This window comes from Mustela lutreola, chromosome X, assembly GCF_030435805.1.
Source record: "Mustela lutreola isolate mMusLut2 chromosome X, mMusLut2.pri, whole genome shotgun sequence".
Lineage (NCBI taxonomy): Eukaryota > Metazoa > Chordata > Mammalia > Carnivora > Mustelidae > Mustela > Mustela lutreola.
This window is the reverse complement of record NC_081308.1, coordinates 17,170,634-17,195,977: the sequence shown is the minus strand read 5'-3', so window position 1 is coordinate 17,195,977 and position 25,344 is coordinate 17,170,634. Positions and strand designations below refer to the sequence as shown.

Genomic DNA, 25,344 nt, shown 5'->3' with positions numbered 1-25,344 from the left:
TTTCAATATATTTTAAAATCATTTAAAAAATTATCCTATCAAAATTGTCACATGTTCCATGAATCCATATTCAATAATGCCAACTTTAAATAGTAAAAAATTCCTTTCTGAACGTTCTGGTTTTTAAAGTTTGCCTTAAACCTGTACTCAACTTAATCAAATAACTACTTGATAAGTAAATTGCCTATGAAACTTAAAATACGTAGCATGGCAATTTAATATTCTGAAGAAAGAACACACCTTACTCCTTCGACAGTACTTACTATTTGTTCTGTGGCAAAATAAAAGTTATAATGGGAAATTCAAATATTAATTATTAGCATATTATACTTGATATATATTATACAATAAAAAGGAGGTTTCTACAGAGCTACTTCAACTACAACTAACTAGAGATGGAAGAATGATAAAATACTGTTATTGTAAACTTTTTCTCTATATCTTTTGTGAAATCCTGTATTTCCTGCCTTTATATTCAATGATAAAGTTTCAATAAGTATATCCAATACTTCTATATCAATAATTAAGAGATAAGGTGTAGGAAGTCCTTGTCCTAATAAGAAGAGTGAGATTCCATTTTTTTCTTTGGAAAAAAATTGCTTATGTTTTACTTCTACAAGTTCCGTGCATTTTAAAATATTGCTTTCAAAAATTAAAAATATGAATTTTAATGAACTCAAAGCCTAAAATATAATGGACTTAATAATAACCAACAATATTTCAGAAAAGTACTAATCTTAGCACTTGTATAGACAATTACTATAATGTTAATTTCCCATACCTTTAGGTTAATTATATATTCATATAACTGAATGGACTTGTATTTTCATTGAAATAAGAAAGAAATAAAAACAAGAAGTGGTAAAGTTCATGGGATTGTACTATTAAAAAGCTGGGTAGATGTGAATTCTGAAGTCATTTCAATAATGTATTATGTCTAAAATGTTAGTACCTGTTCCAAAAATGGCTAAGCCTGGATCACTAACATGAAACAAAATGAATGTGATTTAAAAGGTGTTCATTTACTTGTGAACTGTAGTATTTTAAATGCAACTTCATTATTTCATATAAAATAAATAACCTCAACAGAAGTACATAGAGAAATTAATTAAGAAATTGGCTAGCTGTTGTTGCCTATGACCATATGGTAATATTCAACCTTATACTGGTGACAACTGTACAGCATACTTACTTTTTTTTTTTTAAGTTAACACTTATCCCATTATTTATGGGAGGGTAAATATAATGGTGCAATTATAGAACTTAGAAGATCCTTGCCATCATTTTCCTCCAGAAACTAGCAAAATTACATCAGATTAATAAAGAATCTTAAAGTATATTTGTAAGAGCTAAACACTAAATTTTGTTTCAGTTTTTTACACAGAAGGACCATGAAAGAATAAGTGGGAAAAGACAGGGAAAGAAACAGGACATACTACTTGGACATACAAAACAGACTTCACTTATCATTCTCTCATCATCACAGATACCTATCTACTGGTTACAATGTGCCAGGGACTGTTTCAAGCGTTTTATATTTATTTCAAAATAACCAATGTGGTGTAAACTTCGCTACTTCTGTCTTATATTTTTTTAGGATTTTTTTTATTTATTTGAGAGTGGAACCTTGAGAGGTGGGAGGGTCAGAGAGAGAAATGGACTCCCCGCTGAGTGGGGAGCCTGATGGAGGGCTGAATCCTGGGACTCTGGGATCACGCTTAACCAACTGAGCCACCCAGGGGCCCTCATTACTTCTGTTTTAGAGATAAAGAAACTGAGGCACAGAGAAGCTAGGGAGTCTGCCCAAGGTGGTGAGGCCAGGTTTCAAGCCTAAGCAGTCTGACTCCAGACCACACTCTCAACCACTAGGCTCCTGATTTATCTATTTATTAACAGGAGAGTTGTGTACCTTCACTTTTCTTATTATAACATAATATTTGGCAACTGTGGGTACTAAACCCAACTATTCACTGTTTAACATCTATTCTGAAAGACTGAGACTCTTTAGCACACATGTTCTATGTGCAATGTGGTTATAAAGAGTAACTGGGTTTCATATTTTACAAATTTATTTTATTGACCTGTCTCCTCTGAAAATGGCAGGCAGAAGTTGATTATGTTTCTCTCTACATTTCTTTCAACACTGAATATTACTGATTATGAATTCAGGTATTTGACAAGAGCTCTCAATAATTTCATTAATGATTAGGTTATAGAGAAAGTCTAATATCCTAAGATAAATGTTTAGAAAAGGCATATAGTCATGGAGATAATAAAAACCCATGGACATAATCTAGTTGTGCCTCTGAAAATAAAATTTGTGTGTGATTATTACATACACCAGGAACCTCAAAAGTGGCAACTGTAAGCTAAAGCAGGTATCTGTTATTTATTATTTACTTATTTATTTATAAAAGATTTTTTATTTATTTACTTGACAGAGAGAGATCACAAGTAGGCAGATAGGCAGGCAGAGAGAGAGGGGGAAGTAGGCTCTCTGCCGAGCAGAGAGCCTGATGTGGGCTGGGATCATGGCCTGAGCTGAAGGCAGAGGCTTAGCCCACTTCCCTATATCTGTTATTTAAAGGAAGATGATCTCATCATTATTTTAATGTAATTAAATGTTATATGACTTAAAGTAAATTTTTCAGATGGATAAAAATATTTTTAAATGCTTAAATAAAGGAGGATCTAACTATGTATACAGAGTTCAATTCTAGCAACCTCAAAGAAGCAATTTTAAAACTGCCACAAAGAACAAAGATATTGTTTTATGTAATATTTTCATTTCTAACCTTAATAAACCATTTGTTGTAGATGCTTTTAATGATCAAAACTGACTTTATTCTTTTTATCTTCATCTGGTAGTATCAATGAGAAAAATGGCCAAAAAACTCAGGTACCCAAAGAAAGTAAAAGAAGCAAGTTGCTTGGATGAGGTTTCAAATTAATCATCTTCCAAATAATGAAGAGTCCACAGAATTAGAGCTGATCACTTGGTTCACCTCTGAGAAAGGGTCAAACAGTGGGAGGACAGGTAATTCAAAGGGCTCTTTTTCTGGAACGGAGACAAATCTGGTCTTCCATTTCATCAAAACCTTTATTCTTCCTTCTCTCTTCATTTAAAAAAAATTAATTGGTTCTGGAGCTGACTTGAATAGCTCCCTCTCTCCTGCTTAGCTTGCCAAAATGACATTTGCTTCACTCGGTCTCCAAATGTCAGTTAACCAATGGGAGCCAAAGCAACCTCACGTCAAGTCAATAGAATAAGACATCTGAGGATAATCCAAGTGTCTAACAGCAAAAGAGCTCTCTGAGGCCAAGATTCTTCTCTAAGAATATCCCCTCAAGCCCCTTCCTCTCTATTCAACTCATCTCTTGGTTCTGATAATAGTTTCGATAGGTTCCAATACCTCTCATTCTCCCTCCTTTAATTTTCTGCTAATCACTGTTGTTTAAAAGCATTTTAGAAGCTAGCTGCATATTTTAATCATAAGTACATTTCCCATCATTTGTTATAATGCTTAGAACTCTCAAAACTAAGAAACCCTAGGGGATTTGACTAATTAGGTAGAAAGCCGATGAACAAGCTACCCAGTTTATCAGTGGAAGAACCACGCAATTACCTTTTGCCTATGATAAATGTTGTTTTGAAACTGCCAGAAGACCTTCTGCAGATGTTTTAAACTAATTAAAATTCCTTTAACTTGGTATTCTCCCATCTCTAATTCTTTCCTTCATTTACCATATAGACATTTCCTATGGCTAAGAACATGCTAAATGTTACCAAAATCCTCAAATCTATTCATTTCAAATGTGACTGACTAAACTTGCTTAATGGTATCTGATTTTTAAAATAAATTCTTGAATAAAATCATAAAAAAATTTCTATTTAGGCATCTCTTTAACATGAATCACAAGAAATAGTTTTTATTTCACTTTTTATTAATACTCAACATTTTGGGTTTTTCTTTTCCTACCTTGGAAAATTTTCCCAATGAAGTGCTGCCAAATGTCCTTTAAAAATGATTTCACTAGGTGGTTACAGTTTTAATGTTACCCTCCTAAACATCTCATACTTTCCTTTGACAATTCCAACTTTAAATACGGGATAATGGAACAAGCTTTGTTAAGGTGTACTTTATGGAGATTTACCAGTACTTAAACCCTGACTCTATTGTATATTACCTATGTGACACTGGGCAAATTGGTGAAGATCTGATCTCTCATTTGCAAAATAAGAATGTCTCTACTCTAAAGAGTTGTGAGAAAATACTTGGCAAATGATAAGCACTCAAGTATTTTCTTTTCTCTTCCAGCTCTTTCTCAGACTAACTGAATCTGGTTGTTAGCATTTTAAGTTCATGAATGTTTCAAAGACCGGACCCATATCTACCTCTTTCAAATTCAAAAAATAAAAGATATGTCCAAACAAATCAAGATTTCATTAAAAACAAATCAAGATTTCATAACATACATTAATTAACACTGATTGACTTACTTTATATGGTTACTATTTCCCATGATTTCAGTGGAAATTAGTGGGGGAAAAATCAGGCTCTTTTCTCCAAATACTGTCCTTAGTACCACAGACTCAAAGAACTAGAGGAAGCCTTAAGGTTGATTTAATCCACCCTCCCTTCCCACCCCCAACATTATACACATGAAAATAGCAAGGCCAAGGAGGTTAACTTTAATCCCCTACCTCCTCAGGATCACACTCATTGCTGTATTTTGTGTAAATTATTTGTATCCAGGTGTCCCAACTCCTAGTCTAATATAATATATATTAATTCCGAATTTCTCACTCTACAAATCATGCTGAGAGAGCCTCCTTTCCTTTATAACTACTGAGAAGGGAGAGATAGGAAAATTCTTCAATATTACAGGTTGAAAGATGCTTTAAATGAAATTGGACTATCATAAAATAGTAAAAATTTTAAAATCAAATAAGTTTATAAATGCTAAAAAATAAGCTCTTAAATTAAAATTAGATATTACAATTAAAGGCTGTGATGGTGACATACTTGCTGACTATGCCTGATATCATGAATTCCATCTTCCCAGGAAAATACTGATAAAAGCCACAAAAGCATGAGAAACTATAGTCACCAAAAAGTAATTTGCCAAGTGTCAGCAGAAAAGTCACTCTATTGAATAGATGGCTTCATATTGAAAATTCAGTGTTATGAATTGAAGAAAAGCCACATAAAAAGTTAAACTTAGAGATCTTTAAGACTATATTAGCTGGATTATATTATTTCTAAGATTTCTATTTTCTAAAATATCAATAATTATATCCTAGGAAAATTCATCCACAGGGAGAAAGCAGAAACGCTGCAGCACTAAACTAACAAGCAATAGTTATGTAGTGGGTAAGATGTTCTCTAGCCAGTTTCTGGTTTTCTGTCTCTTTCTCTCATTAATATTAATTTTATATGCTTTCTTTCTAGAGAACTACTAAAATAAACTCTCCTTTGGGTTAAATTTAGAACGAATACAATTTTTAATCAACTGAACAAAATATAAAAGATGATTATCTTTACTATTACAGAATAAAAAAATACATCTAGATGTGGGTCTAGTTTTGGCAAAATCCACCTGCTTACTCACCCTTGTAAGAAAGAATGGATGCGAGTTTTAAACAATATTGCATTTGTTTAGCTTACACAACCTAAGGGAAAAGAGTCCTGTTAAAACCACAACAAACAATGGGCAGAGGACATGAACAGACATTTCTGCAAAGAAGACAATCCAGATGGCCAACAGACACATGAAAAAGTGCTCCATATCACTCGGCATCAGGGAAATACAAATCAAAACCACGATGCGATATCACCTCACACCAGTCAGAATGGCTAAAATCAACAAGTCAGGAAATGACAGATGCTGGCGAGGATGCGGAGAAAGGGGAACCCTCCTACACTGTTGGTGGGAATGCAAGCTGGTGCAACCTCTCTGGAAAACAGCATGGAGGTTCCTCAAAATGTTGAAAATAGAACTGCCCTATGACCCAGCAATTGCACTATTGGGTATTTACCCTAAAGATACAAACGTAGTGATCCAAAGGGGCACGTGTACTCGAATGTTTATAGCAGCAATGTCCACAATAGCCAAACTATGGAAAGAACCTAGATGTCCATCAACAGATGAATGGATCAAGAAGATGTGGTATATATACACAATGGAATACTATGCAGCCATTAAAAGAAATGAAATCTTTCCATTTGCAACAACAAGGATGGAACTAGAGCATATTATGCTTAGCGAAATAAGTCAAGTGGAGAAAGACAACTATCATATGATCTCCCTGATATGAGGAAGTGGTGATGCAACATGGGGCCTTAAGTGGGTACGAGAAGAATAAATGAAAGAAGATGGGATTGGGAGGGAGACAAACCATAAGTGACTCTTAATCTCACAAAACAAACTGAGGGTTGCTGGGGGGAGGGGGTTTGGGAGAAGTGGGTGGTATTATGGACATTGGGGAGGGTATGTGTTTTGGTGAGTGCTGTGAAGTGTGTAAACCTGGTGATTCACAGACCTGTACCCCTGGGGATAAAAATATATGTTTATAAAAAATAAAAAATTATATTAAAAAAAAACCACAACAAACGAAAGCAAAACAAACAAAACACCTACTTGCACGGGCAGATAACACTGGTTCTTATTATAAAACTCTAAACTTCCTTTAAACCTAAAGAACTTTGCCAATTAAATAAATCAATTAATAACAAAATCAAAGAAACACATTGACAATAATACAATAATAGTAGGGGACTTTAACACCTCCCTCACTGAAATGGACAGATCATCTAAGCAAAAGATTAACAAATAAAGGCTTTAAATTACACGATGGACCAGATGTACTTCACAGATATATTTTGAACATTCCTTTCCAAAGCAACAGAATACACATTCTTCTCTACTACACATGGAACAGTCTCCAGAATAGATCACATTCTCGGTCACAAATCAGGTCTCAACCAATACCAAGAGATTGGGATCATTCCCTGCATATTTTCAGACCACAATGCTCTGAAGCTAAAACTCAACCACAAGAGGAAAGTTGGAAAGAACTCAAATACATGGAGGCTAAAGAGCATCCTACTAACGAATGAATGGGTCAACCAGGAAATTAAAGAAGAATTAAAAAAATTCATGGAAACAAATGAACATGAAAACACAACCATTCAAAATCTTTCGGACACAGCAAAAGCAGTCCTGAGAGGAAAGTATATAGCAATACAAGACTCTCTCAAGAAATAAGAAAGGTCTCAAGTACACAACCTAACCCTATACCTAAAGGAGCTGGAGAAAGAACAGCAAATAAAGTCTAAGCCCAGCAGGAGAGGAGAAATAATAAAGATCAGAGCAGAAATCAATGAACTAGAAACCAAAAGAACAGTAGAACAAATGAACAAAACTAAGACCTGGTTTTTTGAAAGAATAAGAATTAATAAGATTGATAAACCCCTGGCCAGACTTATCAAAAAGAAAAGAGAAAGGACCTAAATTAATAAACCTAAGGAATTTTGGTAGGGGGTAAAAGAACATAATAATGCTAATTTAATAACAAAGTAAACAAGGTAATTTATAAATCACCATTTAAAATTCTCTTTCATTTTCATTTATTTTCATAAAAATTCTCAGAGTAACAAACTCCCACTATTTTAATTTATCTCTAGAAAAAAATACCAAAATATTCTAAGTTTGTTAGAATTTGTGGATTCCCATATTTGGAGGCTGCTTTGCCCACATCATTAGCTGGCCTCTGATGGATGGTCGCTTTGACAAACATGGTTGCTCTTACCAGCCCTTCACTTGGTTTGATGTTTGCCAGCTGAATCACTTCCAGGTGTGCAGACTGTGAAACCAGAGGATCCGATGACAGTGATATGATGTGGTCACAGACTCCAGAAAGAGTTTTACACTGAAAGAAAAAAATTATGGTAAACACATGTTGTATGCAACATATGAATCACTTTCTGTTTTAACTCTCTTACAAGGAAAAATAAAAACAATAGTAGAAGTAGTTGACATTTTAGTCTACAAAATCTTCATAAGAAAGGTATTCAGGTGAAAAAATACACACACATACACACACACACACACACACACACACACACACCCCTATATTTTAAATTATGTATATAGGAACTAAACATTGAAGTACTCAAGAAAGTTATGGTTTTGTTTCTCTTATTTGATTTATCAGATGTAAAGTCAAATGACTTTTTCTAAATAAGCTTAATAATCTGAGAAATCCTTGATACCAACCATTGGATTGAAATGAACTCAGTAATTTCTAAAACACTGATGACCATGATCAGAAAAGTTTAAAAAAAAATCCAGTCAATGACCAGGAAAAAGAATCTTCCAAATCTTCTCAGTGAACTCCTCCTACTTATTTGTCTGGACTTTACTGCTCAAGGTTACCTTCGTATAAAGTTCCCTACCTCCTCCAGGCAAAGTTCGCCACTTCCTCAATACTGGTTTCTCAGCATTCTCTGAAGTCTGAAATTGTCTAATTTCATTCTAAAGCCCCCTGGAGGCAGGAATCATGTCCTATTCATCCATGACTTCTCCTCCCCCCTCCTTCACCCTATCACCCATAGCAGGTAGAGAGATCTTACAACATATAAGGTACTCAATAAATGCAAGCTAAATAAACTGAAGAGCTAATGAGCTTTAACACTTAGCACAGTGGCTGGACTGAGGACAGAAAGCCAGTACTTTAGGCTAGGATAAATCCATTCATTCTGCTTATAGAATAGATTTAAAATGCCATCTCCATAATGATATGGTTAAAAGTCAGACATGGTAAAATCATGAAGAACATGGAACATAACTGAATGAATCTTGGAGTATACTCCCTTAAATATGCTGGCCCTTAGATGTTTCAGATTCTCGCTGTACTTACTGAAATTTGGTGTCCATCATTGGGTTTATTATTTATTATTGTTGTTGTTATTTTACCTTCATTGTGGGAAGAGCCATTCTGCAGCAATCAAAATGTCATCTTCTGTCCATTTCTAACATGTCACATTTGTTCTGTGACCGCTGCATTGCTCTGTTGTTAAGGGACACAGTTCTCTCTGCCTGGTCAGGATAATAAGGACTCTCTTTTTAGTTGCTGCATTCTGTACATGGCCCATGGCCCCTCAGTCTGTGCTGGGTTCAGCTTCCTCCCACCAAACAAACTGTGAAACTAAATTTCCCTTGTAATCGCACTTCTTTCTGCATCAGCCGTCAAAATACCAATACCCCTGGAAAGAACATGCCTCTGGTATGAAGACAGATGTGGGCAATCACCACACTGCCAGTTACTTGCTGTGTAACTGTCAGCAGCTTACTTTATACCCTTGAGGCTCAATTTCCTCTAGTAGAAAATGGGGTAATAAAAATTGCTTTATATGATTTATATGGCAAGTCAGGTTAATGTATAAACAGAGAGTCTAATATGGCTCCTATCCAAAGAACATACTAAATAAATGCTTATTTTTCCCCTTTTGCTTTCTCTACCACACTGCATGGCCATGATGCGAGAGTTCACATCACCTTATTCTCTCTGATGTTCAAATCTCGATGCTCAGAAATGAAAGCATTTAGCCCAAAGAATTGCTTAGCATCGTACTGAGAGGAAGACCACATCCCAGAACTTGGGAATCCTACAGGGCCAGATGTGGGTATCTGCCCTGTGCAGCTGCACAGGGGTCTGCCCTTAGTATTATGCTCTGCTCTTATGGTCTTGGAATTTTCCATTTTTCTTGAACAAAGGAGGGACTTGGTGTTTTTATTTTGCACTAGGTCTCACATATTATGAAACACAACCTGAGATCCCAGTTGTGTGTGTGTATGTGTGTTTGTGTGTGTGTGTGTTTTAAATCCTCTTGAAAATATTCACCAGCAGCCATGGGGCAAAGGACAGAATGGTAGCACTTAACATACAACAACTGGCTGCATTTCAAATTACTGCTGCTTCAAAGTAAAGAGAACACTTTGGGGCATATTTAAATCTTTTAGCTATTGTTTTCCTCTCATGTGTGGGTACATTTTCATTCTTATTTTCTCTTTATCTCAAGGCAGGGAGATAATATAGTTAATTCTTAAAGAGTTTCTAAATAAGATACAGGGATTGCATGATAATCTAAAGGATATATTAATCTAAACCAGTATGCGAAAAGAAATCTAACAATCTAAAGGCTATATACAACCTGCCTCCTTAGTGCAGTAGGCAGCGTGTCAGTCTCATAAAGGCTATATACATATAAATATATATAAATATATATATACACACACATATACATATAAACTGATACAGATATATGTATCTATATCAGTAAGCTAAAAAGAAACCTTCATAGTTTCTACAAATTGAAATATTTCAAGAGTCTAAAGTATAAATAAATAAGAAAGTAATGGACTTATATAAATGGCTCAATATTTATACATTATAACATTCAGGGCCTCATAGAACACTCTGGTAATGAACAAGAGTAGCTCTTGTATTTAGGCACTGGAAGCACTTAGAAGTGGGGTAGAAGGAGGAAAGGCAGAAATACTAGACTGGAGATGTGTTTACAAAAAAGAAAATACCAATTAAATCCACCGTATTAAGTTGCAAATCATTTTCTCAGATTCCTCTTCTTGAGTAATTTTGTTTGCCAAATACTTGCTATGTGCAAGGTCTGCTGGAATACAAAAGATGAGTAAAACATTGACTTTACCAGAAAAGCCATCAGGATTTAACAGATTAAAGATCTTGAAAAATTAATAGAAAGACTTAGAAAAGAAACTCCACTAGAACCTTGCTGCCTGTTTTAGAGATAATGTGCTAGAATCTTTATATTGTAGTATTTGGCACTTGACTAAGTAAGTCAATTTGAAGGGGTATAAAATGGCCTGGCTTTCTATGCTAATTCTGTACTCATTATTGTATCATACATCAAGCCACTGCAGGAAATCACATTAAGAATACTAGGCAAAGTTCTAGGGAAGTTATTTAACATATTCTTGTAAAACGTAAATTTGCTCATTTAGTAAAATTGTGTGATATTATGATGTTATCATTTTAAAGCATGGTATTATCTACTGCTACTTAATAGTATAGTCTAGAAAAAGAAAATTTTCGGTAAGAAAAACACATCCTTTATTATTATAAGTGAACCTCAATATTACAGAGCACCTACCACATGTCTGGCACAATGCTAAACAGTTGACCTTTGAACAGCATGGATTTGAACTGAATGGGTCCACTTATATGCAGAATTTTGAGAGTCCAGTACTGTAAATGTATTTTCTCTTCCTTAGGATTTCCTTACTAATATTTTCTTTTCTCTAGCTGGCTTTATTATAAGAACACACTATAAATACAAAATTTGTGATAAGCAACTATCTCATAGGTAAGGCTTCTAGTCAACAGTAGGCTATTTAATAGTTAAAGGTTTTGTGGAGTCAAAAGTTATACATGGGTTTTCAGCTGTGTCGTGGTTCAGTGCATTGTTCAAGGGTCAATCATGCTTCACATTCATTATGTCATTTATCCCTATAACAAGTTCCTGAAGTAGATGTTATCATAGCCAGCACAGCAGAGAAGAAAGCAAGTCAAAATAAACAGATCAAGGCAATTGCCTTGGCAGAAGAAGGATTTGAATTCTTAATCATTATGCTTACCCTATCTTATTTCAATCCTTAAGTTTCAACTTGTTTTTGCTCAATTTCATTTTGTATTGCTTAAAACCTAGGTCTTTATTAAGTGGATGTTACATAGCACATTAAAACTACATAGTATAATGAAATATAAGGCAATCCTGCAAATCTTCTTGCAATTTAGAATGTCGTTTAAATAAACAGTAGTAGATTTGAGATTCTGAAAGGCACAGCTCTCCAGGAAAATTTAAAGTCATTTTAGCAGCAAAAGAACAGCTCTATTCTAGCTAGAAGATGACTTGGTAATCACTTGTATTAAGGGTATCCTTCTGCTATTTTTGCAATATCCATAGCAAAGAATTTTAAATTCTATTTATCTCTAATTCTAAAAACAGAAAGAAAAATTTAAACCTAAAATTAAAGTCTAGTAAATAACGTGCCTTTATTAAAGCTAAAGGGAACAAAGGATGGCAATGAGTTTTATAACCTATCCCGTGGATTCTGTTACAAGCTACCCAAGATGGTGACAAAAAAAAAAAAATGGTGACTAAATAGAAGTTGACAAACAAGGCTAGCTGAGACAAGAACCTTTTAAAACAAAAGAGGATCATGGACTAGAATTAATGGTACTGTGACTTTTTCTCCCCTTCAGTTGTTCATATTAATGTCAATTATGAATTAATATAATGGAACATTTTCTTGGAATGAAATGGAAAGTTTTAATATTCTGTTGTATGTACATATTTTATATATATTTTCATATATGTGTATGACTGGTTCACCCAAAACTGAGTTCTAAAGGGAAAAAAGATCTGAACACAGCATGTTTAGTATAAAAGGAATGGCTTTAAAACTGTTGTAAAAGCAACATTTTAGGGGGCACCTGGGTATCTCAGTTGGTTAAGCATCTGCCTTCGGCAGGGCCCTGGGATCAAACCCCACATCGGGCTCCCTGCTCAGCAGGGGAGTCTGCTGCTCTCTCCCCCTGCTCATGTGCTCTCTCTCTCTCAAATAAATAAATAAAATCGTTTTTTTAAAAGCAATATTTTAGTCACTGTGGAGATTCAAGAAACAGCAACCTTACATTAATATATTAACTCATAATAACAGATACCATTATTTATCACTGACTTTATCAAGTACTTATTAATATGTGAAGTTTCAGCTATTGTAGTTTAAAAGGGAAACACTGTACGTACTCTAAGTATAAATAATATTGAAAAGCTAAGGCATAGGAAAGAAGTTTTTTCTATGTTGGTTAGCATCGGAGCATACTGAGACATGATTGAGCTACTCAAAGTATTTTTTTTCTTTTAAAAATTTTTTTTTTAAAGATTTTATTTATTTATCAGAGACTGGGGTGGGGAGAGAGCGAGCACAGGCAGACAGAATGGCAGGCAGAGGCAGAGGGAGAAGCAGGCTCCCCGCTGAGCAAGGAGCCCGATGTGGGACTCGATCCCACGATGCCGGGATCATGACCTAAGCCGAAGGCAGCTGCTTAACCAACCGAGCCACCCAGGCGTCCCTAAAAAATTTTTTAAATTTTTAAATAAACATATAATGTATTATTAGCCCCAGGGGTACAGGTCTGTGAATCGCCAGGTTTACACACTTCACAGCACTCACCATAGCACATACCCTCCCCAGTGTCCATAACCCCACCCTCCTCTTCCAAATCCCCTCCCCCCAGCAACCCTCAGTTTGTTTTGTGAGATTAAGAGTCTCTTATGGTTTGTCTCCCTCCCGATCCCATCTTGTTTCATTTATTCTTTTCCTACCCCCCAAACTCCCCACATTGCCTCTCCACTTCCTCATATCAGGGAGATCATATGATAGTTGACTTTCTCTGATTGACTTATTTTGCTAAGCATAATACCCTCTAGTTCCATCCACGTCAAAAAAAAAAAAAAAAAAAGAAATCTCACCATTTGCGACAACATGGATGGAACTCAAAGTACTTTTATTTATGTTTTTCTAAATAAGTGAAGTGCTGGGTCAGTTATTCTGAGTGTACTGGAGAAAATGAATGGAACTATCTTCAGACTAAAAAATTAGGAATTCATTTGACATAAAAAAGAACTTCAGGCTCATAAGCTTAACAAAAGATTTTAAAAAAGGACTTTACAAAAGGACATTTCTTCTTTTTAAGGTATATACAAGGGACAAGAATATAAAACCAAGATAAAACAGGGGTAACAACAAGTGGATGCATATACATTTTAAGAAGGAAACAGTGATGTGAAAGCTACAATTTAAGAACAGCTTAAATGACTCAAGTTTTATTATCAATAAAACGGAAAATAGTAACAAAAGTTTTATTTTGATAGTGTATACATATTATTAATATAAATGTTATTTCAGTTAAAATAGTCTAGAAGACAGAGCATGTTTTTATTTTTTTGTTTGGTTTGTATATTAGTAATTCAGTATTATAGATCATGTGATTCTATGCCAATTTAAGATGACAATTGCTATGTATTTTGTGAACAAGAAGAGATTTTGTTTTTATAAAACAGTTCACATTTATTCTAATATTAGAACTCTAAATTATATAAGCCTCATTCAGAAATATAGTGGCAGTATTTTAATACTTGCCAGATCTCTGTTGAGCTAACAATTTTGTACTTCTAATTCTGATGGTTCCCTGACAAGATGCAAGGAGTAAAACAATCACAGGTAACTTTGAAAGAGTAAAATCCACAAAAAGAATTTAAATTGGTATTCAAAACTATTATTCTACATAAATATTCCCCAACACAGGAAGAATTCTTGCTCATATGAGTAAAGAGAATTGAAGGAGAGTCAATTCTTTTAAACTTAAAAAGTAATAAAATACAGTAAAGTTTCAACTTAAACCTAATGTAAAAATTATATCTGTATACAGTGAAGATTAAGAGTTTCAAATAGCTTTAGAATGCAACTGTAGGAGCAAATAAATGAAGATTACATGAAGTCTGTTCCAACAAGTCCTAGAAAACTCTGGAATTTCTTTAAGTTTCAAATTCTGATGGTGGGGAAAAAAATACAACAAAACCACTAACAAAATGAAAAAGAAACCACCACCACCATTCCATAATGCTATTCACTCACTCAGCAATCGCTGAGGGTAAGTATCTGCTAATGATTCAAATGCCCACTATTATGTTCAAGGATTTCACAACCTGAGAAAGTGTTTCACGTGATCAGTTTGATCAGCACTGACATTAAGCATGCTGCCCTTGTGTTCCTGATAATGGAAAAGAGGTAATAACACTTGAAAATAACTATCATCTGTAAATGATGAGGTCAGTCCCAAACAGTGAGAGAACATAAGTCCCAAATGTGTACTTGCTCTGAAGAGCAAGAAGTGGACCCACAACACTTCCAACCTACTTCTAATGGCATCCCCAAGACATCTTGGTTTGAATTAAAAGTTGACACAAGAGGCTCCACTGTCCTCTAGCTTCTGTAGGGAAACAATCAGCTGGAAACGAGAAGTTGATGTGGGAAAATCTCCATTCTATTTGCCTGCTCTCTCTGGCAAGAAATAGAGCTAGGCAGGCTTGCAGTGGGTCCCCAGGTAGTCGAGAGAGCACTCATTAGGGGGCGTGCTACTTTTCAGTCTCCAAATTAACAAGGGTCTGGCCATACCAATAGCTCAACTAAGATGAAGGTTATCAGGAAGAGGAATCATTTTACTTTAGACTCAAATAGCAAGACTGAAGCAGTTCATTATAATTAGATGGACTTCAGGAAAATCCAGGCACCATATGTATATGTATATGTATATGTATATGTATATATATATGTATATGTATGTGTGTGTATATATATATTTTATGGGCAAATAGGAACAAATAGCTGAGACCAGGGAGCAATGTCTTCACTTACAGTTGAGAAATTCAAAATTGCCATATGTGGTTTTTTGGGAGTCAAGAGCTAATTGTATTGTGCCAATTATGAAATTATCAAAATTACAGAAAGCATACTGTTAAGATCTTATCAATAGAGGGCGCTAAAGAAACATCACAAGGGCAAGAAGGCTTCTCTTTCAGGTTCCCTAGTGTTGGATTTTGCTTTGTCTTGTTCCTGCTGCATGGCCCATCAGTGATGGATGTGTGAGAACATCCTGTGGTACCTAGACCATGCAGTTCCTTAGTGACCTTGAAGTCTCGGCCTGGGCTCTGTGACCACCATTCTGGGGCCCTCTCAACCTCATACCCATAAAGCACCCCACTCTCTCAGTGAGCCCTACCACCAGCATCACTTGCTTATATCCTGGAAGGTTGTTTCCTATTTTCCTGGTAACAGTGGACTAGCTCTGTCTTGGGCAACCCAGTGCAACCCTCTGGCTCTAATGAGTTCTGACCCTCAACCTACAATCCTTGGCTGGTGGGAGAGCACCTGCTTGTAAGTTGTCCTTCCTTGTACATATCCTCCCCACCATGTCCTGGGGGAACGGTTTACATTCTCTTTACATCTGTATAGGTACTCTTCTATCATAGTTTAATATCTATCTATATAGCTACCTAAAAAGACTATTTATTTGAGAGAGAGAGCAGAGGGAGACTCCATGCTGACTGGGGAGCCCGAAAGGGATCTTGATCCCATGACCCTGATCGTGACCTGAGCCAAATCAACAGTCAGATGCTTAACCAACTGAACCACCCAGGTGCCCCTGTGTAATAATTATTTAGATCAAGCTTGTTTAAGTTATGATTTGATTTCTCTCTCCAGATTGATTCCATTACCTTGATGAAGAAATCTTTACATTTATAGTGACTGCAACTGTAGTTTAAAAAAAAAATTCACGTGTCAAAAAAAAAAAACAAAACCCATAGTGTCTTTGATCACATACAGAACAGTCTCAGATGAAGACATCTCTCCAATTTATCACTTCATGAGACCATATTGTTTTTCACTGACTTTGTGAGTTATCACCAAAAAATTATGGCATTTAAGCCTTAGGAAACACAGATACTCCAATCTTCCAAATTAATCAGAAAGGCTAATTTAGTTTGTTCACAGCTAGTAAGTGCCAGAATGAGGTCAGGACACCAAATCTCTTTAACTTTCAAATTGGTACTTTTTCTACTACATTACTCTGCCTCATTTGACTCCCCAACAAAAACAAGTATTCTTTGAGAACAAGGACTGCACACTCAGAGTTAGTCTGTGTAAGCATTTTATAATGTGTAATGTGATCAGCAAATGTAATGTTAGCAAGAACATCCATATAAATACACTGATGTTCATTATGTCTATCCAAATCACAAGACACATTAAAAAGAGATTATCTTAATTCATTATGTATGTCCACATTCCCTTGAGTATATACACATTTTTCCTCTGTCATAGAAAAGATAAACATTTTTCACCTCGAACATATTCTGATTTCTTCTTTCCTCTATAAGACACTGATTGCAGAGAAGTTAAGTTAGAGTTAAAATAATTTATAAGGCAATTAACTATCAAAATGTCAAAACCTGAAGATAGTCTAATGCAACACTCAAGAAATCAATGTCTATTTCAGTAATAGTCTTATTAGCATGCTTCTGCAGGTGGAGCACAAAGATAGTGAAAGGGGCCAAGACAGAAGGGTCACATTAACTGTGAAAGCAAAGAAGCCTCTTGATGTTTTTCATCTACAAACTCAGTATTAGAATTCGTTTTAATGAGATGGCCTATGATGTACATGGCCAAATGTTGCAGTTGCAGCCAAAATGCCAGCCATAGGAAAAAAATCTCCATTTGCAATGGCCCCAAACCACAGCTTTAAGAGAAGGCTCCAGCTATAACTGCCAAAGCTGCCTTTTCAAAGCATTAGGGATCTTTGGAAGACCAATGTAAAATTATTTTGATGATGTCATTAGAGTGCCACTATTCTCAGGAAATCTCTAAAGATAAAATATCAATATGATATTTTATTATATTTAGTATATCATATTTATATATTATATGATATATAATATATAATATTTGTTTATAATATATTAATGTATTACATATTATATAAATATTATTTATTATATTGTATTTATTATATATATTTATTATATTATTATTATTATTTTATTATAGAACATGCTGCTGTTTTAGTACTTCTATCCTCAAGGTTTGGGGTAGTCAGAAGAAAGAAAAGCTCACATAAATGATATAGATAGATGGTGGGGCAAAGTCTCAAATGAACTCTTTATTTTCTCCTCTGGCCTCTTCCATTAGGCCTGTTGGTTCTGTGTAGTTTTAGCCATTTCTAGTCTAGATAGCAGAGAAGTCACAATACTCTCAGCCTAGCTGGAGTTTAGGAGTAAAGAACTCCTACATTTAAGTATAGGAAAAATTACACGAATGTTTTTGAAATAAAACAAATAGTCAACATATCAAAATCAGCCTAATTCATGATCAAACCTAAATTAGTGAAGGCAAAGAATAGCTTGGAGGGAGAAGAGAAAAGTAAGAGAGCATTTACGAGAATGTCCTTTCTATAAACTGTAAAGTACTATATAACAAATAGATAATCTTAACACTAAAATAATAGGCATTCATTGTCTTTAGTCCTCCTGTTATTTTTATGAAAGCAATGGGGATAAAATGCCAGTACAAAGCAAGTGCCATAGAGAAGACCACACTGTTGGTCAATGTAAAAGGAGTATTTGAGCTCAGCACAATCTGATTTAAACAATGTGACTTTCATGATCATGCCTGACCAGTGTCGTAGTCTCACCAACGAGAACAGAAGGGCTGTGATAAGCACAGTTGAAGTCTGCTGAAGCACAAGGTCTCAAATGGCTTGTCAGGAGTGCTTCTCTCCTCACCTTCAAAGACTTACTGAAAGGTGGGAGTGAGAAGAAAGTAGAATATGAAACACAAGAAAACTCCAGATTCCCTGTAACTGATTTACTATGTATAAAACCAGCATCTGTGCAGAGCAGAAACAGATGTGCTCCAACCTATCAGGGGAAGTGTAATTAGGGCCAAAAGGAAATATCAAGTCAATAGAGGGGAAATACCTTACTGCTTACCAGCAGTCAGCAATCACTCAGATGTATAGTGCACTAATCATCTGCATTTTCTTTTTGTCCTTTATGGCTGCACTGTGTGGTCACTTCCATTACTTACTGACGAATTCCAAGGAAACCCAAGTTGTCCGGTTTCCTTTTATTCATTCTCATGTTTCATATTAACAGACATCTTTGTCTACCACTGCAACCAACCAACCAATCAACCAACCCCCTTTTCCACTCAACTTTTTGGTCTTCAGAGTTTACTACTTTAGAATTTTAAGCATAAAAAATGCCTGTTTTAAAGACAAGAACAGTGAGCATCAGGAAATCTAACACATGTACCATAAAATTATCCATTGAAAGCCATCAGTATTATGAATCTAATAGAATACATACTTGTAAGACTTTTCATTATAAAAGCAATGCAAACTGGGTCACCTGGGTGGCTCAGTCGGTTAGACATTTGCCTTCGGCTCAGGTCATGATCCCAGGGTCTCGGAATTGGGCCTCATATGGTGTTCCCTGTTCCTTCTCCCTTCGTCCCTCCCCCTGTTTGTGCTTTCTCTCTCTCTCTCTCTCAAATGAATAAAAATATTTAAAAAATTTTTTAAATAAAAAAAAGCAAGGCAAACTAACCGAAAATTGGGAAAATATTTAAAAACATTAAAATTTAGCTATTATCTTACTAAGAAGACACAATAAATATTAACATAGAATATTTTCTTTTAAAATTTTCAACAATGATGACACGTTTATAATGCTTTTAATCTGGTCTTTAATTAACATTATTATTTAGAATCTTTCCTTGAGCACTTGAACATAAATATTTTAGGTATATTCAAAAATGTAATTTATTCATAAATTATATATTCAGATATAATTTCAAATAGTAACTATGAATACTAAATATTTCATCTTGTAATTGCACCATAATTTACTGATGCATTGCCCTATTATTTCCTATTTTTTACTATTATAAGTAATGCTCTAAATTCTTGCTATAAAAAATCTTACTGTGTTTTATAATTTGCTTTTAGACAAGATTCCCAAGACAGTTTAGGAATACACTCTGGAGCCAAACTGCCCGTGTTAAAAACTGTCTTAAATCCTTTCCAACTGTGTCACTTCAGGAAAGTCAACTAACCATCCTGTGTTTCACATTTCCTCATCTATAACATAAAGAAGATAGTAATAAAACCTATCTCATAAGGCTGTTATGAGGACCAAATGGGTAGTTTATATACAGTACTTGAAATAGTGCCTGAGGCATACTGTAAATACTATATAAATATCAGTATTAATGTTTCTGAGCCTTAAAATTGCCTACAACTTAAAAAAGGCTTAATGAATGTACATGCCTAGCAGTAAGGTATGTCCATTTTAATTTCATTAGATTTTCACCAGCATTGGAATATTTTTAGTGTTTTTTTTGTGTGTGTATTTGTGTTTATGAATTGATACGTTAAAAAGAGTATTTCATTGTTGTTTACAGGGATTCCATGTTTACTGAGGAAAACCGCCACTGGAAAGTAATGGGAGCCTTTGTGATTTAATCTAGGGATGTGGAGCTTGTCTCTTTAAGAACTAAATAAATCCATTGAGAGAGGAGTCAAGATGGCGGAGAAGTAGCAAGCTGAGACTGCTTCAGCTAGCCGGAGATCAGCTAGATAGCTTATCTAAAGATTGCAAACACCTGAAAATCCATCGGCAGATCGAAGAGAAGAAGAACAGCAATTCTGGAAACAGAAAAACAACCACTTTCTGAAAGGTAGGACCGGCGGAGAAGTGAATCCAAAGCGATGGGAAGATAGACCCCGGGGGGAGGGGCCGGCTCCCGGCAAGCGGCGGAGCAACCGCGCACAAAATCAGGACTTTTAAAAGTCTGTTCCGCTGAGGGACATCGCTCCAGAGGCTAAACCGGGGCGAAGCCCACGCGGGGTCAGCGTGGCCTCAGGTCCCGCAGGGTCACAGAAGGATCGGGGGTGTCTGAGTGTCGCAGAGCTTGCGGGTATTGGAACGGGAAAGCCAGCTACAGAGACAGAGCCGACAGTAAGCTCGCAGCTCCGTGTTACCTTGAACCGGTCGCAGGCTCGGTGAGCTCGGAGCGCGGCCGGAGGTCAGGCAGACGGGAGTAACTGGGCACTGTTCTCTGAGGGCGCACTGAGGAGTGGGGCCCTGGGCTCTCGGCTCCTCCGAGCCGGAGACCACGAGGCCGCCATTTGTATTCCCCGTCCTCCGGAACTCTACGGAAAGCGCTCAGGGAACAAAAGCTCCTGAAAGCAAACCCGAGCAATTACTCACCCTGGCCCCTGATAAGGGCGGTGCAATTCCGCCTGGGGCAAAGACACTTGAGAATCACTACAACAGGCCCCTCCCCAAGAAGATCAACAAGAAATCCAGCCGAGACCAAGTTCACCTACCAAGGAGTGCGGTTTCAATACCAAGGAGAGCAGCAGAATTCCAGAGGAGGAGAAAGCCAAGCACGGAACTCATGGCTTTTTTCCTGTGATTTTTTTTTTAGTCTTGCAGTTAATTTAATTTTTTCTTTTTCATTTTTTTTTTCTCGCCTTCGGGTAAAATTTTTTTTTAACTGTTACCTTTTTCTTTTTTAACGATTTTTTACTAGTTTATCTAATATATATATATATATTTTTTACATTTTTCTTAGGTGTTTTCTTTCTTTAAAAATATTCTTTTCTTTACTTTTTTTTTTTTTCTTTTTTTTTCTTTTTTCTTTCTTCCTTTTTGAACCTCTTTTTATCCCCTTTCTCCCCACTCACGATTTTGGATCTCTTCTAATTTGGTTAAAGCATATTTTCCTGGGGTTGTTGCCACCCTTTTAGTATTTTACTTGCCCCTTCATTTACTCTTATCTGGACAAAATGACAAGACGGAAAAATTCAACACAAAAAAAAGAACAAGAGGCAGTACCGAAGGCTAGGGACCTAATCAATACAGACATCGGTAATATGTCAGATCTAGAGTTCAGAATGACAATTCTCAAGGTTCTAGCCGGGCTCGAAAAAGGCATGGAAGATATGAGAGAAACCCTCTCGAGAGATATAAAAGGCCTTTCTGGAGAAATAAAAGAACTAAAATCTAACCAAGGTGAAATCAAAAAAGCTATTAATGAGGTGCAATCAAAAATGGAGGCTCTAACTGCTAGGATAAATGAGGCAGAAGAAAGAATTAGTGATATAGAAGACCAAATGACAGAGAATAAAGAAGCTGAGCAAAAGAGGGACAAACAGCTACTGGACCACGAGGGGAGAATTCGAGAGATAAGTGACACCATAAGACGAAACAACATTAGAATAATTGGGATTCCAGAAGAAGAAGAAAGTGAGAGGGGAGCAGAAGGTATACTGGAGAGAATTATTGGGGAGAATTTCCCCAATATGGCAAAGGGAACGAGCATCAAAATTCAGGAGGTTCAGAGAATGCCCCTCAAAATCAATAAGAATAGGCCCACACCCCGTCACCTAATAGTAAAATTTACAAGTCTCAATGACAAAGAGAAAATCCTGAAAGCAGCCCGGGAAAAGAAGTCTGTAACATACAATGGTAAAAATATTAGATTGGCAGCTGACTTATCCACAGAGACCTGGCAGGCCAGAAAGAGCTGGCATGATATTTTCAGAGCACTAAACGAGAAAAACATGCAGCCAAGAATACTATATCCAGCTAGGCTATCATTGAAAATAGAAGGAGAGATTAAAAGCTTCCAGGACAAACAACAACTGAAAGAATTTGCAAATACCAAACCAGCTCTACAGGAAATATTGAAAGGGGTCCTCTAAGCAAAGAGAGAGCCTACAAGTGGTAGATCAGAAAGGAACAGAGACCATATACAGTAACAGTCACCTTACAGGCAATACAATGGCACGAAATTCATATCTCTCAATAGTTACCCTGAATGTGAATGGGCTAAATGCCCCTGTCAAAAGACACAGGGTATCAGAATGGATAAAAAAACAAAACCCATCTATATGTTGCCTCCAAGAAACACATTTTAAGCCCGAAGACACCTCCAGATTTAAAGTGAGGGGGTGGAAAAGAATTTACCATGCTAATGGACATCAGAAGAAAGCAGGAGTGGCAATCCTTATATCAGATCAATTAGATTTTAAGCCAAAGACTATAATAAGAGATGAGGAAGGACACTATATCATACTCAAAGGGTCTGTCCAACAAGAAGATTTAACAATTTTAAATATCTATGCCCCCAATGTGGGAGCAGCCAACTATATAAACCAATTAATAACAAAATCAAAGAAACACATCAACAACAACACAATAATAGTAGGGGACTTTAACACTCCCCTCACTGAAATGGACAGGTCATCCAAGCAAAAGATCAGCAAGGAAATAAAGGCCTTAAATGACACACTGGACCAGATGGACATCACAGATATATTCAGAATATTTCATCCCAAAGCAACAGAATACACATTCTTCTCTAGTGCACATGGAACATTCTCCAGAATAGATCACATCCTCGGTCCTAAATCAGGACTCAACCGGTATCAAAAGATTGGGATCATTCCCTGCATATTTTCAGACCACAATGCTCTAAAGCTAGAACTCAACCACAAAAGGAAGTTTGGAAAGAACCCAAATACATGGAGACTAAACAGTATCCTTCTAAAGAATGAATGGGTCAACCGGGAAATTAAAGAAGAATTGAAAAAAATCATGGAAACAAATGATAATGAAAATACAACGGTTCAAAATCTGTGGGACACAACAAAGGCAGTCCTGAGAGGAAAATATATAGCGGTACAAGCCTTTCTCAAGAAACAAGAAAGGTCTCAGGTACACAACCTAACCCTACACCTAAAGGAGCTGGAGAAAGAACAAGAAAGAAACCCTAAGCCCAGCAGGAGAAGAGAAATCATAAAGATCAGAGCAGAAATCAATGAAATAGAAACCAAAAAAACAATAGAACAAATCAACGAAACTAGGAGCTGGTTCTTTGAAAGAATTAATAAAATTGATAAACCCCTGGCCCGACTTATCAAAAAGAAAAGAGAAAGGACCCAAATAAATAAATAAATCCATTGATATTTGCATTATCTTTCTGATTTATCCAATGATACTTATTTGATTTATTTAATAAACTTCATTTAAAAAATAGCACTCACATATATTTTTTTTAATTCCTCAGTGTTATAGACTCAATGTTTATGCCTCCCTCTAAATTCTTATGTTGAGATCAAATATGATGGTTTTGGGGAGTGGAATTATTGAGAGGTGACTAGGTCATAAGGGCTGAGCCCTCTTAAATTGGATTGGATTAGTGTCCTTATAAAAGAGACCCCAAGAGGTTACTGCCTATGTTCTCCTCTAGGATTCTGATGGATTCTGTCTCACATTGAGGTCTTTCATCCATTTTGAGTTTATCTTTGTGTGTGGTGTAAGGGAATGGTCCAATTTCATTGCCTGTAATGCACATTGCATTCTAATGTACTGCATATTCCATAAAATGTATCCTTATCCTTTAAAAAAAAGAGAGACCCCAGAGGGTCTCACCCCTTCCAGTATGTGAAGACCCTCTACGAACCAGGGAACAGGCCCTCACTAGACACCGAATCTGCAGGTGTCCTTATGTTGGACTGCCCAGCCTCTAGAAGTGTAAGAAATGTTTGTTGGTTAAGCCCCCCAGGCTAGGGTATTTTTGTTACAGCAGCATGAATGGCATCTGATTTTGTTGTTCACTCCAGTCTTTTTTGCTACTACAAGTTTCCTACTCTGGAATTAGAAACTTCAGCTTCATTTATTTGGTAAAATTACTCAAATATATTTTTCAAAAAGGTATGTTAGTGATCTTGCTGATCCAAAAATATTTTTTTGTTGCTTTCACACATGAATGATAATTTAGATATTAACATTTCTTAAAAGATTTATGGATTTTGTTTCATTGTCTTCTGGCAGTTATGGTTTTACAGTACACATCCAAATGCAATATATTTTCTGTTTCTTTGAAGTCAAAACCTCTCATGTGTCCCTTCCCGTGGCTAAATGAACAGAGTTGCTTCTTGCCATAAAACTGTAAAATGTTACCAGAAAATATCTTGAAGCTGTTATTTTTCCAATTCATTTTCTGACTTTGTTGAAAATTTCAATTTTCCCAGTTTCTATTCCTAAATTTTTCTATTATATCCTTAATTATTTTCTATTGTTTTCTTCTTTAGAAACTAATAATTAGTTGAGGGGGCATTAGCCATAACCTATCTTCTATGGCCATTATCTTCTCTCATGTTTTGTCTTTTTATGAATTTACTAAAAATCTGAGGGTCAATAAAGTTTATTTTGTGTCTCATTGTTTCAATTTTCTGGAATAACCAGCATGTTTTTATAGCTATCAGCATGGTTTAATTTCTATTTCCATGTTCTTATTTTTAAAGACTGTTTTTTTTAAAGTTCATTTTGTGCTCAGCTTATCGTGGTATTCTGTCTTAATGCAAACAATGTTCTTCTGATTCTTACTGAGATCATTAAATAGATGTTCTTAATAAACTTATTGCATGGGGAAGGATTTTCTTCTGATATATGAGAAGATACTTCTTCTCTTTCCCATTCTTTTTCTTTACTCCTCCTTAAATAAAAATCTGTCTCAAGAAAAGACACACCTCATAACTTTTCTGAGTTATGTCAATTTGTCCAGGTGCTGAAGAGTACTCTGATGCTTATATTGTCTATGGAACTC

The 25,344-nt window shown here is 35.8% G+C and overlaps 1 protein-coding gene across 5 annotated transcripts in view; it reads right to left on the bottom strand.

Annotated features, from left to right (window-relative positions):
* Positions 1 to 25,344, bottom strand: part of CNKSR2 (connector enhancer of kinase suppressor of Ras 2) — a 288,218-nt gene that overhangs the window by 140,672 nt on the left and 122,202 nt on the right. For all 5 annotated transcript variants that reach the window (XM_059157335.1, XM_059157332.1, XM_059157333.1 and 2 more), the window contains exon 6: positions 7,814 to 7,933. In XM_059157335.1, the coding sequence (XP_059013318.1) occupies positions 7,814 to 7,933 (120 nt within the window). The remainder of the gene's footprint in view (positions 1 to 7,813; positions 7,934 to 25,344) is intronic.